This window comes from Haliotis asinina, chromosome 13 (assembly GCF_037392515.1).
Source record: "Haliotis asinina isolate JCU_RB_2024 chromosome 13, JCU_Hal_asi_v2, whole genome shotgun sequence".
In the NCBI taxonomy this organism is placed as follows: domain Eukaryota; kingdom Metazoa; phylum Mollusca; class Gastropoda; order Lepetellida; family Haliotidae; genus Haliotis; species Haliotis asinina.
The window spans coordinates 51,678,418-51,696,328 of NC_090292.1; the positions used below are offsets into that span (position 1 = coordinate 51,678,418).

Sequence of the window (17,911 nt, forward strand, 5' to 3'; positions counted from 1 at the left end):
AAGAGGGCTTCAACAACCCATGCTTGCCATAAAAGGCGACTATGCTTGTCGTAAGAGGTGACTAACGGGATCGGGTGGTCAGGCTCGCTGACTTTTGCTGACACATGTCATCAGTTCTCAATTGTGCAGGTCGATGCTCATGCTGTTGATTACTGGATTGTCTGATCCAAACTCGATTATCTACAAACCGCCGCCATATTGTTGGGATATTGCTGTGTGCGACATAAAACTGAACTCACGAAATTAAACTGAATTTTTAATAGAATTTCATCTATTTTTAAACCATATGTTTGCAAAATAAAGAAAACAAGCAAACGAAAATATTTTCATCCACGAGCGAGATTAGTCGAATTAAGACCGGAATGATTTCATTTTTTTGTCGTGATACTTATAAACACACTTTCATTCATAAATTTACAACCCCCAAGACAATAAAAAAAAAGCCATGAAAATTTAAGTGGCAGTCCAGATTCTTGTACTTGTTACAAAATTAGCAGAATTAAGTCAAAATGAGTTGAATTTTGTGCCATGATACTTACAAATATATCCTCATTCATTTACAACCTCCAAACCACAGGAAAAGATGTATTTTGAGTAAAAGTGATTATTCTGGCATATTTTTAAAAATCTTCCTGAATTCGCAAAAGTAACTCAAATTCAGTTGAATTTTGTGCCATGATACTCATAATGGCACTTTCATTCATTTACATCCTCCAAAACATTAGAAAAGATGTATTTGGAGTGAAAAGGAAATATTTTCGCTCATGGGCCCAATGTTTTTCGCCCCTGGGCGATATGTTTTTGAAAATCGGTCTCAATTAGCAGAATTAAGTCCTAATGAGTTGGATTTTGTGCCATGATACTCATAAATATATCCTCATTCATTTACACCTCCAAACCACAGGAAAAGATGTATTTTGAGTGAAGGCAAATATTCTCGCCCATGGGCCAAAATGTCTTTCTCCCGTGGGCGAGGGTTTTCAAAATTGCTCTCATTTAGAGGAATTAAGTCAAAATGAGTTGAAATTTCTGTCATGATACTCATAAATGTACTTTCATTCATTTACATCCTCCAAAGATTGGAAAAGATGGGTTTGTGGTAAAAGGAAATATTCTCGCCCATGGGCCAAAATGTTTTTCGCCCATGGGTGAGATTATGTTAAATAGCTCCAAATTAACGGAATTAATTCAAAATGGGTTGAATTTTGTGACGTGATACTTATGAACATACTTTCATCCATTCACAACCTCCAAAACATGGGAAAAGGTGTATTTTGAGTAAAAGTAAATATTCTCACCCATGGGCCAAATGGCGCGCATGGGCGAGGCGTTTTGAAAAATCACTCTAAATTAGCCGAATTAAGTCAAAATAAGCTTGATTCCGTATCAAATACACGTTCATTCATTGAAAAGCTGCAAAGCCTGGAAAAGAAACATGTAGTTTCAATGAAATTGATTATTCTCGTCCATGGGCCAATATGTTTTTCACCCATGGGCGAGATTTTTTAAAATCGCTGTCAGTTAGCAGAGTCAAGTCACAACAAGCTGAAGTTTGTGTCATGATACTTATTAACATCTTACAACCTCCAAAACATTTATTCTGGATGAAATTAAATACTTTCGCCCATGGGCCTGCCCATGGGCGAACGAGTTTAAATTTTGAGTTTTCGAAAAAATTTTTTTTCATTTTTTCATCCTTAGCACATATACATAACAGCTGCCTGTTTGATTTTGCGAAATCCCTTGTGAGAGAGTGGCTACAGTGCTGAGAGTTTCTGGACTTTTGTGAGTCCAGAATTGAATTGTGACGTGTTAAATAATGAATTTCATGTACGTGCTCAAAGTTGATACAAGCCATTACTATTAGGGAAAACATGTTTTTGGATATGATAGAAAAACTTAGAAACGCGGCGACATGTGTCACCAGCATTACGCCCTGCTTTTTTAAAGAATATTGATTAAATATTGATAACATCTTGAAAGTGAGCCCAACCTATTGTACAGCTACAAAAATGACTTGGTTTTTCAAAAACCTGGAAACCATGCGTAATGTGGGTAAATGGGGAATCCAGTTGGTTTCCAATCACTGAAACATACTGAGTTTCCAACTCCATTTTAGATTCTGTGATTTTCGTATTTCTGTAAATGTAAACCAAAAAGAAGCTAAGTTCAGTGGTTTCTTGACAAAAGATGTGCGCCACTTCCCCGCCATTTGCGCAAGTACAGTTACATAATGACGCGCATTGCCTGACTCTCTGAGGTGACACGAATATGCATTGCACCCTGGCAGAAGGGCTTTCCGATGCATTTTAAATCTTTCATTTTGGATTAAGGATGTTGAAATAGTAGCTGACGGAATATGCGCGTCAGATCCCCGTTTCTACCAAACACACGCACAAGAACAGTTACATAATGACGCGCATTGTCTGACATGCGACTCGAATGCACATTACACCTTGGCAGAGCCGCACTTTCAAGGGCGCTCCACCGCAGTAAAAGTTTGTATATTAAGACTACAGGTATTGCTTTTATGGCTATATTCCAATCTATTGCAACTTTAGCTCTGTCAAGTATATTGATTCCTGTGTAGCTCGACTATCTAATGTTCTATATCACCTCCAGTATTTGTTGCATTTCGCACATTAACACCTATATAGTTATACCACTAAATGCACAACATGTGCGTTTTATACATTGCCTGAAACACGCGTTTAATGGCTTGTAAACGCAGTATAGAAATACATTTTCTGAGGTGACTCCTAAAAGTGGTTGCCATTACATCATGACCCGATGAGACCCGTGAAGGTCCCGGGGTAGAATAGGCCTTCAGCAACCCATGCTTGCCATAAAAGGGTGGTCAGACTAGCTGACTTGGTTGACACATGTCATCGGTTCCCCTTTGGGCAGATCGATGCTCATGTTGTTGATCACTGGATTGTCTGGTCCAGACTCGATTATTTACAGACCGTCGCCACATAGCTGGAATATTGCTAAGTGCGACGTAAAACTAAACTCACTCACTCACTCACTCACTCATGACCCGATGATGAGAAGAACTGAAGTTCAAGAAAATTACACGAACCATGATCGCCAGATCCCCGTTTCTACCAACCAGAAGCACAAGAAAGGTTACATAATGACGCGCATTGCTTGATTATCAGACGCGACTCGAATGCACATTACACCTTGGCAGAACTGCACTTTCAAGGGCTTTCCACCACAGTAACAGTTTATATATTAAGACTACAGGTATTGCTTTTATGGCTTTATTCCAATCTATTGCAACTTTAGCTCTGTCAAGTATATTGATTCCTGTGTAGCTCGACTATCTAATGTTGCACACCCGCATGTTACATATTTCCAGAATCCCACAAAAATGATCTTGCAAATGCTTTATAGTTGTAAATATTAACGACGCCGGTGCAGCCAGTGTACAGATTCAGTGTACAGAATTCCGCCAAATCATATCACCTCCGGTATTTGTTGCATTTCGCACATTAATATCTATATAGCCCCATCACTAAATGCGCAACATGTGGGTTTTAAATGGCTTTTAAATGTACTATAGAAATGCATTTTCTGAGGTGACTCGTAAGTGTAGCTGCCATTACATCATGACCGGGTGATGGTGGCACGATGATTGCTGTGATATAGAAGAACTGAAGTTCAAGAAAATTACACAAACCATCATGTAGGAGATTCAATGCGGACTGGTTACCAGGGGCAGCATAAGATTCACGTTTGCATTTTTGGAGACAGCGTTTCCTCGAGTTTCCAACGATCTATAACATGCATAGATATGACAAAGTAAAAGGCTTCCAAAATACAATGGGGCGAGACTTCCGAGACTTCTGTGGAAGAAACTCAGACAGTCTAAAATCACAGAAACCTTAATTGCTCGGCTATAAATTTGCCAAAAAACAAACGGAAAAATTCTCCGTGAGGTGCCAGGGTCCTGCTATCCAACGACATGCAGCATGCACGTGTAAGGCGGCGAATGCACCTCCCAAGGGAGCCGTGCTGAAATAGGTGATACAATCTGGATTAATATATACATCATACTGGTGATTGGCATGTCAACCACTTCACTTCAGCAAAATGTATGCAGCGTAGAGGGACTGTCTTTCTTACAACGAGTCAGAAAATAAACAAAGTACGATAGAATCAAGTTGGAAACCAAATTTAATTCTTCTCACTTCAGGATTTGTTTCAAATGCAGCAATGAAATTCATCAAAACACGTGTGAAGTGTAAAAATTTTAAACTGAGCTACGTGACTAAAGTCTCGCCTGAACGTCAGCCATCAGTATCGGGCTATTGTAGTCATCACGCTGAAAAGTGTTCTCAATCATGAAGTCAATAGGAGTATTTATTTAGGAGTGGTACACACAACAGAAGAAGCCAAATGTGAATAACAGGGAACTATATCGTAATTTAAACATGCAGCGTAGTACCGGAAATGTCAATCAAACCACTAGAAGGATAATATGGTTCATATATATATTCATATATATATATTCAAAATTTATATTATTAGATGAGGTATAGAGGACAACATAACCTGATTCTTCCTTCTCCGTTTTTGAGGTTCCATCTGGTATGTGCAACGCAGGTCAACGATATTTAAAGACTCGATCTGGAAAAGAGGTTTGCGTAGAAGGTAATATCCAGTATTTTTATATGATCGCTCATATAATCACCTAACATGATTCGAAGCTCTTCATCTATTATCTGTGTATGTATTTGTACAGATGTTTTCGTCACCATTTATGTTTTTCAAATATGCTACACCAGTGCACATTATCTGGTGTTTCACGTCCATCTTAGAACTGATACAAATGGTGGTGAAAAAGACTTAGATCTGAGACTAAAGTTAACACTCTTACCTTATATTTGTGGGCAGCACTAAACTGAAGCGAGTTACAAGTTGAAAACATTCGAGACCAAGGAATCAAGTCCCAGTCCAGCCTAAAAAGAAGGAGATTTTTATCCGTGATCAATGATAAATTGATAGTGCTCTTAATTCACCTTACATCTGAGGTCATGTTAGCTTCGAAAACATGCAAAGCTCAGTAATGAGAGAGACCAATTCTACAATACATTTTCGTGTGTTCACTTTACATCCGAGACAGACATTAACCATAGACAGCTGCAATTTCCTGCTGTCATCTCAGATCATTTATGGTCAAGGCAACTTCAGCTTTGACAGGTGCTTCTTGATCATTTTGTATCTGAGACCAGCGTTAACCAAAGGGAGTTATGAGTTCCTCTCATATTTCCGAGTTAAACTCATAACTCAAACAAACGCCAGCAATGTGATATGGCATGAGGCCAAAGAAAAATACATAGTCTTTATATTCAATATTATAACTTGCGCTCCACAGACACACCTTAGATCCACAGCAACTACAGTCCGTTTGGATTCAAATGCGAATGATGACTGATTAAGTAACAGGAAATTGGGATTTCCACTTCTCACATAGCTGAGAAATTGTTTTGAAAGAGCCCATTCATAAAAGGTAATGGTGCTTGTCTAAAAGACACTGATACACAACACTCCAACATGGGTGAGTGAGTTCATATTTATCGTCACATCGGCAATATTGCAGCCATATCGTGACGAGAGCAAGTAATAATGACAGTGTAGAATGAATGAATAAAACCCTGTTCACGAAGAACAGTAAAACCACTAGTAAATATCACAGATATCCATTTAAGACTAGTAATTAAATCTAAAACAGTTTAACTATAGAAGACAATACAATCTAAAAATGGGCTATAGATTGCCAACAACTGAAGGTAGATCACCATACTAGGGACCATGGGGACTTACATTACTTTTGCTACCTGCATGGACCCTAGCTGGATTTACACCATCCCCTCAGTCGCTAGCAATTTAGGCACATCTAGCCATGTATTTAAAAGGACACATATACTACGATTAACAAGGCGAAGAGTTTGAATTTACTTTGAATGTTTGTGGACTTACGTACCCTCTCAGGAGGACAATCATTTTACAGTACTTTAACCTCCCTCGAGGATACAGCCACTAACAATCTTAGTTATCAATTTAAACCTTCAATTATAAAATATTCATCTATTTACAAGTATGATATCAAATCTAACTCTTTTAAAAATGCAAGAATTAAACGAGAACTAATGTTACTGAAAAGATCCTTCATAGTTCGGCATTTGAAATATTTATCCCTTGTGATGGAATATTCGATACAGTCAAGCAAGACATGCTTGACCGTGATGATTTCATCACAAGAGATGCAGAATGGAGGATCCTCACCTTTCAACAAGTATTCATGAGTATATCTCGTATGGCCAATACGACATCGCCGCATGATGACCTCTTCAAATCTGGACTGACAACCCAAGTAAGTATAACCAATATAAGGTTTTATTGCATGTAATTTATTTATGCCCACTTGGATGTCCCACTTCTTCTGCATCAGATCACGGATATAAGATTTAATGGTAGCTTTATAATCAGTGTAGGGAATAAGAAGTGGTGTCACAGATTTGTTGAGTGCTGCCTTGGCAGCAAGATCGGCCAGTGTATTCCCAGAAATACCTACGTGGCTGGGTAACCAACAGAAGACGATGTCGTATTGGCCAGTAGCAAGATCATTATGCAATTCAATAATTTCTATTAAAAGTGGATGTTTACAAGAAATACTTTTAATAGCTTGAAGGCAAGAAAGAGAGTCCGAATAGATTATATACTGTTTATGTTTGGGGTGTCTTTGTCAATATGGCGTTTGCTTCAGCTGTGAAAATGGAGCTGCAATCTGGTAATCTAAAAGATATTGTTCTGGATCCAACTACAGTGGCACAAGCTACTGCGCCACCGTCCTTGGACCCATCGGTAAATATGGGTTTGTAATTGCTATATTTATGTTTTAATTGATTATATTCTTGTTTATATTGTAATTGATTAGTTTCTGACTTTTTAAACTGTGTAAGAGTTAAATCAACTTGTGGCCGCACTAGTTGCCAAGGAGGAGAAGAAAACAAACGCGAAGGAGATATAGTCTCCAGCGCAATGCCAGCACTAGAAAGGAATGGTTTAATCCTATGCCCAAGGGGTGGAACAAGAGAAGATTTCTTACTATATAAATCCTCATAGAGGGGATTAAAGACACAGTTAAAAGCAGGATTAGACTTGTTAGAAAAAAGGTTTTGTAATATATTGTACAGATAATTTTATACGGCGTTGTGAAAGAGATGGTTCATCTGCCTCAACGTAAAGACTGTCCACGGGAGAGGTTCTAAAGGACCCGAGACACAGTCTAAGACCTTGGTGGTGGACAGAATCTAATAGTTTTAAGTTGCTTTTACCGGCTCCCTAATATACGATGGACCCATAATCAAGCTTTGAGCGGACCAGTGATCTATATAGGTGAAGCAGAGTAGCTTCATCACCTCCCCATTTTGAATTGGAAACAAGTTTTAGTAAATCCAGAGCCTTCAAGCATTTATTTTTTAGATATTTAATGTGTGGAAGAAAAGTTAAATGGGAGTCGAAAATTATACCCAAGAACTTGGCCTCCTTGACCACTTTGATGGGAGTGCCATTTAGAAACAGTTCTGGGTCCTTATGTGGCTTATATTTTCTACAGAAGTGTAGACAATTAGTTTTTGACTGAGAAAATTTGAATCCATTTTCGAGACACCATTTATTTATTTTGTTTAAACACAACTGTAGTTGCCGTTCAATAGTATGCATATTTTTACTGCGACAAGAAATATTAAAATCGTCCACGAAAAGCGACCCATCAATTGAATCATTTAAAACCTTGGACAAACTGTTAATCTTAATGCTAAACAGTGTGACAGACAAAATACTGCCTTGTGGAACACCCTGATCCTGATTGTAATGATCAGACAGGGTAGAACCCACTCGGACCTGAAATTGTCGGTCATTTAAAAAGTTGGATATAAATTGAGGTAAACGACCTCGTAATCCAAGGTCATGTAAATCTTTTAAAATTCCATGTTTCCATGTTGTGTCATACGCTTTTTCTAAATCGAAAAAGATTGACACTGCATGTTGTTTATTAATTATGGCATTTTTCACAAAAGATTCTAAACGCACTAAATGATCGATAGTACTTCTGTTTTTACGGAAACCGCATTGTATATCTGTTATTATGTTATTTGTTTCCAAGTACCAAACACGTCGATTATTTATCATGCGTTCCATGCTCTTGCAAACACAGCTAGTTAGTGAAATGGGCCTATAATTAGAAGGATTAGTGTGATCACGTCCAGGTTTAGGAATAGGAACAATTATAGCATCACGCCACGACGAAGGGAATTTTCCACTTGTCCAAATATTATCAAAAATATATAACAGTGTCTCCAAACATGATTCTGGCAAGTGTTTCAGGAGTTGATAATGTATACCATCAGCTCCAGAAGCAGTATCGTGAGCCTGATCCAGAGCAGTGTGAAGTTCATGTATCGAAAAAGTTTCATTGTAGTCTTCTCCATTATCTGAAGTGAAATTAATAGGTGTCTTTTCCTGCTGTTTTTGATATTTTTGGAATTCAGGTACATAATTAGATGAAGAAGAGTGTTTGGCCAACGTCTCACCAAGTTTATTTGCAATATCTGATTTACTAGTCAATAATTGGTTCCCATCTTTCAGATGATGGATACTAGATTTTGATCCCTTACCCTTGATTTTCTGGATCATATTCCACACCTTTGATATCGGCGTGCGCGAATTAATTTTTGAGACATAGTTCTGCCAAGAGTGGCGTTTACTTTGCTTGAACGTACGCCGAGCTTTGGCGTTCAAAATTTTAAATTTATCTAAATTGTGGACCATAGGATGGCGACGAAAGTAATGTTCGGCTTTCTTCCGTGCCTTCCTAGCCTGTTTGCATTTATCTGTAAACCATGGTTTTCGTATGTGAGGAATTGAAGAGGACTTTGGGATACACTCGTCAGCTATAGTATTTAAGTTATCTGAGAAACATTTAATGGCATCAGGAATATCATTGAAAAGTTCAGGTTTAAGTTGTTCAGCACAGAGAATTTGATACAGAGGCCAGTTAGCCTTTTTAAAATTCCATCTTGATGATGGAGGAACGTCAGATGGATTCACAGGTTTTAGTATTGTTGGGAAATGGTCACTTCCACAGAGGTCGTCATGGACTGACCATTCAAATTCATTCAATAGGTTGGAGTCAGTTAGTGACAAATCAAGAGCTGAATATGTTCCTGTGCCAGGATGTAAATACGTGTTTGAACCGTCATTATAAATGCATAAATCATTGTTAGAAATAAAATCCTCCAGCACTTTGGTGTTTGTATTAGTGCTACCCCAGAGTGGGTTGTGGCTATTCAAATCACCCATGATTAAACATGGTTTAGGTAACTGATCATAGAGAGCCTGTAGATCACTTAGTTGAACAGTTGATGACGGCGGAATGTATAAGGAGCATAAAGTAAAAGCAACCTGTAATGTAAGTCGCACTGCAACGACTTGAAGATTTGTTTTAAGTGGAATTGGACTGTGGATAACATTGTTCCTCACCAGGATTGATGATCCACCAGAGGCTCTATCACCCGGAGGAGAAAAACAGTGATACGCATTGAACTGACGGAGGTCAAAATTATCGGTCTGTTTCAGATAAGTTTCCTGGATGCAGAATACTGACGGGTTAAAATCTTGGACTAATAACTGTAAATCGTTTAAATTAGTCTTAATTCCTCTACAATTCCATTGGATGATAGGTGAAGATATCATTTCTGCGGAGGGTGGACGGGAGATCTACCCCTCACCTTCCGTGAGGGCGACAAGCTATGTGTCCTGCCATGTCTATGGTCAGACACATCCATGTCCTCAAGAGAGCCAAATTTATTGAAAATCTGGATCTGGTTGTTTGCCCCTTTTGGGGCGCTATTGCTCTGATGCTTTTTACCCGTTTCACTGTTCGTTTTAAACTTGGTCTTTGCTGGATGTTTCATACTTGAATCTTGTTGAGATAGTTGAGATGATGGTTTCTGTGAATTAGATGGATCCTGCTCAGATGATACCTTTGGTGGAACGACTGGTTTCGAATGAGATGTAGTTTGTGCACTGGCGGTCTTTTGTGGTGGTTTCGCCTGGAGTTCAACAGGTAACAAAGTGGGCGCCGAAGTCTTTGTCCATGTGTAATTGGTCTGACACCCTACTGAACTGCAAGAAACAATGGGACGTTTGACAGGAAGTGAAGCAGAAACAGCGTTAGCATATGACAGGCCTGACTGTTCTTGTGCGAGAGCAATTTGTTTTGCTTCAACGAATGTAATATTGCGGTCATGCTTTATCCGTGATATCTTAGACTGAAGCTTCCAGGTTGGACATTCCTTAGAAGAGGAAGGATGACAACCAGAACAATTAACACATAGTGGAGGATTATCACAAAAGTTTGTGTTTTCACACGATCCTGCACACCGATGGCAAGCAGCTTGATTATGGCACGATTTAGAACCGTGGCCATATTTCTGACATCTGTAGCATCTCAAGGGATTAGGGATAAATGTATCCACCCTCAAGTTGCAGTACCCAGCTTTCAATGCTTGTGGATGCACGGGGAGACCAAAAGTGAATAGATACGTGTTAGTGTTTGTGATCTGATCATTCTTTTTGAAAGTGAAACGTTTAACACTAGTGACTCCTTGGGAACATAATTCTTTAACAATGTCAGCTTCTGTCATATCAGAAAGGCAACGCCCATTGTCACGGACGATGCCCTTAGAATTACTTAGTGATCTTTGAGGAGAAGCCTCAACTGGAATATTGGCTAGAGATTTGGCTGAAAGCAGGATCTGTGATTGGATTTGTTTCCTACACTCGATGAGCAGAGAACCAGATCGTAGTTTCTTAATTTCTTTTACCTCACCGACCAAACCTTCAATACCCTTAGCTACAGCAAAGGGGTTTAGCCGTAGAGGACCACCATCAGGTGCTGTCATGACAACGAAACGTGGCCAGTTTTCATTGGCAATGAGAGCTGTGGGAGTCTCATCCTCCGACGAGAACGAATCATCAGACTCGTGGGAACGTTTTTTGAGTGGGGGTGCCATGTTAGAAATATATATGATTCACCCTCCTAGCGCCCCACCCACCACGGACTGTCAACAAGTACGATGCCATATGTCTGTGGATCTCCAACAGACGACACCGGGGATACTAGGAGGGTATACTCAAGCAGGAATAATCTTGAAAAGATAGGTCCTACCAGATTGGCCCATGAGCCACCGCCTTCTGGCATAGGACTCTAGGCAAATGAACAATTCAATACGTTGTCGTATCATAAAGATAAATGGCCAAGGCCAGAGTATACATTCCAAAATTCCAAATATGTGCATAAATACTTACCATGTACAGGGCTTGGCATGACCAGCCGATTGGTTGAACCGGGCCCATTCGACCACCCGTCTAGGCGAAGTCAGGGCCAAAGTGGTGTATTGAGCAACAGGAACACGGTTGCAAGCTCCTATTGCCCTCAACCACCAGGATCCCTTTCTCCGCCGACACGGGCCGCAACCCACGGCAAACGGGTTGGTGGACCAAATATCCCCCCGGGTCCACTACGGGGGTGTCGGCGAGCTCTTAGCGTGACCCAGCACCCACCACGAGGAGGTGGCTCGCCACGGGTGCCCTCCAACATGGGGCTCATGTTTGTTGAAGACATGTTAAGTAAAAAAACAATCATTGATATGTCATAATGTGTCCATTTCCTATTACATAAAAACACTGTAGCTATATCTTTGGTTGGAGAGGGGTGGGGAGAGGGATACATTCAATTTTGATACCTCTTGTTATTAAAATCACAATAAACAGTTTAATACAGACAATGCTGGATTGCATGACACAAGCATATGTCAGTGAAGCAATCAATTACAACCCCTTGGCTGTTTAACATAAATATAGACATGAGTTATATACAGCATCAGAGGTCCGTCAAAGTTTTCAGATAAAAGATGTTGGTTGGTTTGTTGTTTAAGGCTGCACTCGGCTCTGAAAATGTTATAATGCAGGACCTTATAATTGTTTAAGATACATACACAATTCTTATGGTTGAGGAGTGGTCACATACAAGCAATACATGCATATGAAACTCATATTCAACAAAATATCTTCCCCTTGATATACAAAATTTACAGTCATTCAGTGTTTGGGGCATTTGTGTATCTTCCAAAATCGACTGGAAGTTTAAACGTACTACACCTGAAAAGAAACCGTGGGTGGTCTAAAGTGTATAGGGACAGATAATGTAAGATTCTGTTTCACATTTAACAGTGACTTAAAATGTTGTTAATAGAAGGAATCAGACAAACTATTGATAGAACTACATCGTTGTTGTTGTAGCTTTTAAAATGATCTTTGTTTCGAAAAGTGAATAATTATCTTCACACCTTGTGCTAATCACATATGTTCAAATTCAAATCTAAACAGAATATTTTAATGAGCAGCCCAGTGGCGAGACAGTTTGCGTTCATCCAGTTACAGTAGTCTGCACCAATAGCTTATAGCCCTTGTGGTGTGCACAAGCTTTTTAACTTGGAGAGGGGTTCTGTCACATTCTCCTCCAACAATAGCATTGCTTGCAGTTTTGAGAAACCTGTCACACATTGCTGATGTACATTTTCAATAGGATTACAGCATGATGTCCCCTATATGTCTGTACACTTACACACCATAGGAAGCAATCAGAGCATTAAATATCATATTACATGTGTACAATGCCGTAACATCATTTTTACTGTGTGAACCAAGAGTAGTTAGTGCTTTAAATACCATATTGCATGTGTACAATGCCACAACATCCTTTTTACTGTGTAAACCAAGAGTAGTTAGTGCTTTAAATACCATATTACATGTGTACAATGCCATAACATCCTTTTTACTGTGTGAACCAAGAGTAGTTAGTGCTTTAAATACCATATTACATGTGTACAATGCCATAACATCCTTTTTACTGTGTGAACCAAGAGTAGTTAGTGCTTTAAATACCATATTACATGTGTACAATGCCATAACGTCCTTTTTACTGTGTGAACCAAGAGTAGTTAGTGCTTTAAATACCATATTACATGTGTACAATGCCGTAACATCCTTTTTACTGTGTGAACCAAGAGTAGTTAGTGCTTTAAATACCATATTACATGTGTACAATGCCATAACATCCTTTTTACTGTGTGAACCAAGAGTAGTTAGTGCTATAAATACCATATTACATGTGTACAATGCCATAACATCCTTTTTACTGTGAGAACCAAGAGTAGTTAGTGCTTTAGTCCAAATAAGTTTAGCTGTTAACATACTACCCAGTATCTTTATCAAGATATAATTTCTAGATACACACCATAAAATTAAGATGTAAAAAAAAATAAAATCACAATAATGAACTGGTCAACAAGTACTGAGCAAAATACTCAAAATTCAAAAGCAAAATCACTGATGGTGAGTTAATTTATGTATGCATGCACTGATGTAAAGTATAATAAAGTAAAGCAAAAAGCCCAGAGCAGCCTTTAACTTTATTATTTTATTTATTAACTTGTATCTATCTGAATAATTGCTGATGTCGGATGATTTGCATCAGATGTACTCTAAGAACACCAGGGTTACCATGCTCAAAATAATCAAAGTACAGTACACTGATACTGGCTTCAAGCACAAAAAATACAGTTCTCATGACACCTTTTATAGGCAAAAATCACTCTTAATTCAACAGTTCAGAAACATTGGAATGTTTATCTATCTTATAAGCTCTTCCCTTATATAAATGCCAATGTATTAACATACTAATCATATCATTATTTTTGTGTACTCAGTTTAGGAATATAGAGTTCCAAATTCATTTTTGAGCTGTAGATGTGTCTGTATTTTTGTAGATTGATAATTTGATTCACTATGTTTATTATAATCATAAACATTTATGAATGAGACTGGCATATACGTTAACTGTTTCATTTTCTTTTGTAGAGGCTAAATATCAGAATGCCAAACCCTAGCTGTCACTAACCTAATTCATATCAATCCAAGCGCTTTACCTTGTAATTTCACAAGGCCGTCGAAAAACATATCCGCTAAACCTACCCTGACGCGATGGATGACACGGGACGTAATGGGCGATATTTTCTTCTTTTGCCCCTGAGTGTAGCGTCTTCTTTTGATATTCAATGCATTTTAAATAGCCTACTGGCCACTTCGACATCATTTTCAGTTGGATTCCCGGTCATGTTGGAATCTCTGGTAACACATTGCTTTGAAGTACAGTGAAATTATTGTCCTTGAGTCAGATTTAATCTTCCACTATTTCAGCATTTCTGTCATCTTAAAATCACACATTATTAGCAGGGTGCACTGTATCTGGGTATCTGTATTTCACATCTAGACTGAAATGGGGAATACCTGTCTATGCTTAACGTAACTGGCTCAGAAAACATCAGTTTTTCTTTCAATGTTATATTTAGTAGTATACGCACAATGCAAGTACCTCAATGTCCTTGTTTGACAGAGTGGTCTCAGTTATTTACACCTACGTCTTTGAGGTCTACTGATATCCAGATATGACCTATTTTGAAATGGGACTTATATACTATTTTAACACTTAAATAAGGAATTACGCGATACAAACAGTCGGTGAATTAGTGCAATTTAGGGTAGTGTCCGATATGCTAATATACCTTTGTCATGCCATAGGTAACGCGAACTGTGTTGTAACATGCTACTGTCATAAAACTAAAACAAAACTAGACAGCAAACATCGGACAATTGGAAATATTTACACATAGAGCTGTTGATCAGTCCAAGCAGGCGAGCGCCAAACGTTGTCGTGCTCCTAACCTAACACGTCACAATGGCGTCATAGCTGGCAGCTGTGCTTCGTGGCAGTGAGGTGTCGCTCTTGTTAGGACGTACGTTATTGGTGGGTAAGGTCTCATTTTATCACTTTAAACTGACTTGTGAAACTTGATGAGATAGTGTAAATGTATATTGTATGGCTGCTGTAAAGCAGCATGAACGTTGTAGGAATCAAGTGTTTGCTTACCACAATGTTTACACCTAGACCTGTGTTTAGCCTGTCACCGACGGGGACGATGGAAGGTCTGGGGAAACATAACAACGCAGTGTTTTCCCCGATAGACTTGTAATATTTGCTTAAATTATGTGCTCTCACTGGCCGTTAACCTCTGACCTGATGACATTTACCTCTGTCACGGAAGACTTCATGAGTTTCCGCCTAAGTTAGTAGTTGTGTGTTCTGCCGCTGTCGCTCGATATTCAGCCATTTTGTGAGAGCTTCACAGAATCTGCCTGACAAATTACAACTGTGTTGCACTAACACTGACTCATGTTGACGTGTTGCCCTTCACACTGCCGGAAAAAAAACTAAAGTTTCAATCTGCTTCATATTAGAATTTGTCTAAAATACCGGGTACAGAGTCGTGCAAAACGTATTAAGATACAATTTACAATTTCATAATTCCTGTTCTTCGCTGTTTATTTATCAAATGGCAACAATTTGATCAACATATGCACAATGCCAAGATTATGAACTGAGGAACCATACATAATTAAGTCGATAAATATGATGTGATTAGTTAAATAGTGGTCGGAAAGTTGAACTGAAATTGTGTGCTCTGAGCAGAGATTTTATATTTCAAATTTATGTTTTATGTTTTAGGAAAATATGCATCTATGCAAAATTACAGCACTTCAACAAAGGGGGCGGTCTCAACTCTCATAACACCGTGAATGCACAAAACACACCTTACTACATTTACTGAAGCAGACTGTGAAAATATATTTAGGAAATGAAATCTCCATGAAAGCAAACCATACATTAAACACCTCTGCTATAACTGAATTTATCAATACATACTATTGAAAGGCAAAACATTTGTGGAAAGCAGAACCTGAGGCCATTAGTAATAATTTAAATATTTTTGTACTATGTATAGTTTTCTGATTAAAATTCTCCTTGTTTCAGCCTCGACTGACCCGAGGCAGAAATACATGGTTTCACCACCAGCGCCCGTGACGATTCAAGACCTACAGGGTAGGTAGGAAAACCCAGCTCAGGAAACTCAGTTTTTAATTCTCCCTGTATTTACCTCACTGATGTATATGCCCGTGGTGATTTTGACTTGAGGGAAGAATATCACCCGGTATCGATCGACAGAATTTCAAACTGTAAAAATTAATATTAGGATATGTAACTTTTTTCGTGCCTATAAGAGTTATCTCAATCAAACTGAATGATATATGGTTAACACTTTGTCCGTAAGATATGTACTTAGAATTTAATCATACATAATATTGATAGGGAAAACATATCTAGAAAGGCGAAAACAGAAATGTTTATGTGCTTTGTATCGTCTTCTGAGCAACATGTTCCCTGTTTCAGCCTCCACGACTGACGTGAGTGAGGATCTGACACCCAGCACGACAGTTCCACCGACGCCAGTGACGACACAAGACTCTGATAACTACGGTAGGTGGAAAACCCAGCAGCAACAGTTGTACTGACACTATCATGTCATTCCCGTCATGTTGGATTGTTTTCAGCCATGATGGAATTGTTTAACTTTTCACGTAGCAATGTCCGAGTCACGTATCAACATTGTAGATGTGTGAGACAGACGTTTGGTGTACACAGTTTACGTTGTGTTACAGCGACTCCATCAGCAGCAGCAGGTCGCGACCTCTACTACGCCAGCAGGAACGGTGACCTGGAGAGAGTGAAGCGGATCCTGGCAGCGAGTCACGTTGACATCAACTATAGAGGAGTAGGATTTTTGAGCAGGACACCGGTGATGGCGGCAGCAATGAAGGGACACAGGGACGTGGTCAAGTTCCTGGTGGGTAGAGGGGCTGATGTGTTACTGGTGGACAGGTTCGGTAGCAACTTCCTTCACTTGGCCTGTGAAAGGGGAGACCTGGAGATGGTGAAGCTGATCCTGGACCTGAACGTGGTGGACGTCAACGCCAGGAACAACAAGGGGCAGACTGCAGCCGACAGGGCGAGACACTGGAGATATCAGCGAGTGTTGGATCTCCTGGTGTCACGTGGTGCACACTGAAGTCGGTGTTGGTGTGGACACAGACGGAGCACATGTCGTTACTGACACCGACGTGGTATGTGCCATTCATGTAGTCGTGATTTCCTTTTTCTCTGAATATAAAAAAAAGTTGTTGAATTTATTCAAGACATTTTGTCATGTTTTGTGTTTGGAACCTCGCATGATCAGGTAAGAAAATTGTGAAGTGAGTGTAAACATAAACTATGAGTGATTGCACGTAAACGTCGCCCGTCTGGACATAATTCTGTGTTAAGTTTGTTCTGAGAATATCGCGAATTGTGAGACAGACAACAACAGACTGTTTGTTTACATGTCGCTGCACTCTGTGACCTCAGACTGAGCCGAGGTGCACCCATTTGTACGTGGCGCCATTTGTACACTGACCGTTACGTCACATTGCTGATGACGTCACAGATATACACTGAGACGCTCGGCCGTCTTCTCAGCCGCACTGTCACAGAACACAAGCAGTGTCAGTCAAACACCATGTCGTCGCTTTTGCTTAACAAAAGGAGAATGGAAGTGTGCAGCTGATTATTGCAAGATTTAACAATGTTGGTGTCACATGCACCCATTCTGCAGTGACTAAACGCACAGTATACAAAAATAATTTGCAAACAAGCATCACCCAAACCCTCTCAGTTCTATTTTTTCCTGGATACCAAAAAGACAATTATATATCTCCTCCACTTCTGTAACATGCTGTTTTTAGGTGAAATACAATTTCTGAAATGACCGGCAATAATTATGCACGTCGCAAATCTCGCCATGTTGACATTCGCGGTATCGTTTACTGTATGTATGCTTGTAAA

At 39.3% G+C, this 17,911-nt stretch overlaps 1 protein-coding gene across 1 annotated transcript; it reads left to right on the plus strand.

Moving 5' to 3' along the window:
• The first annotated feature begins 14,118 nt into the window (after window positions 1-14,118).
• On the plus strand, window positions 14,119-17,099 carry LOC137259672 (ankyrin repeat family A protein 2-like). Its single transcript, XM_067797272.1, has 4 exons — window positions 14,119-14,134; window positions 16,007-16,075; window positions 16,424-16,510; window positions 16,693-17,099. Exons 1-4 carry the CDS (start codon window positions 14,119-14,121, stop codon window positions 17,097-17,099), a joined length of 579 nt encoding a protein of 192 aa, XP_067653373.1.
• Window positions 17,100-17,911: the final 812 nt, after the last annotated feature.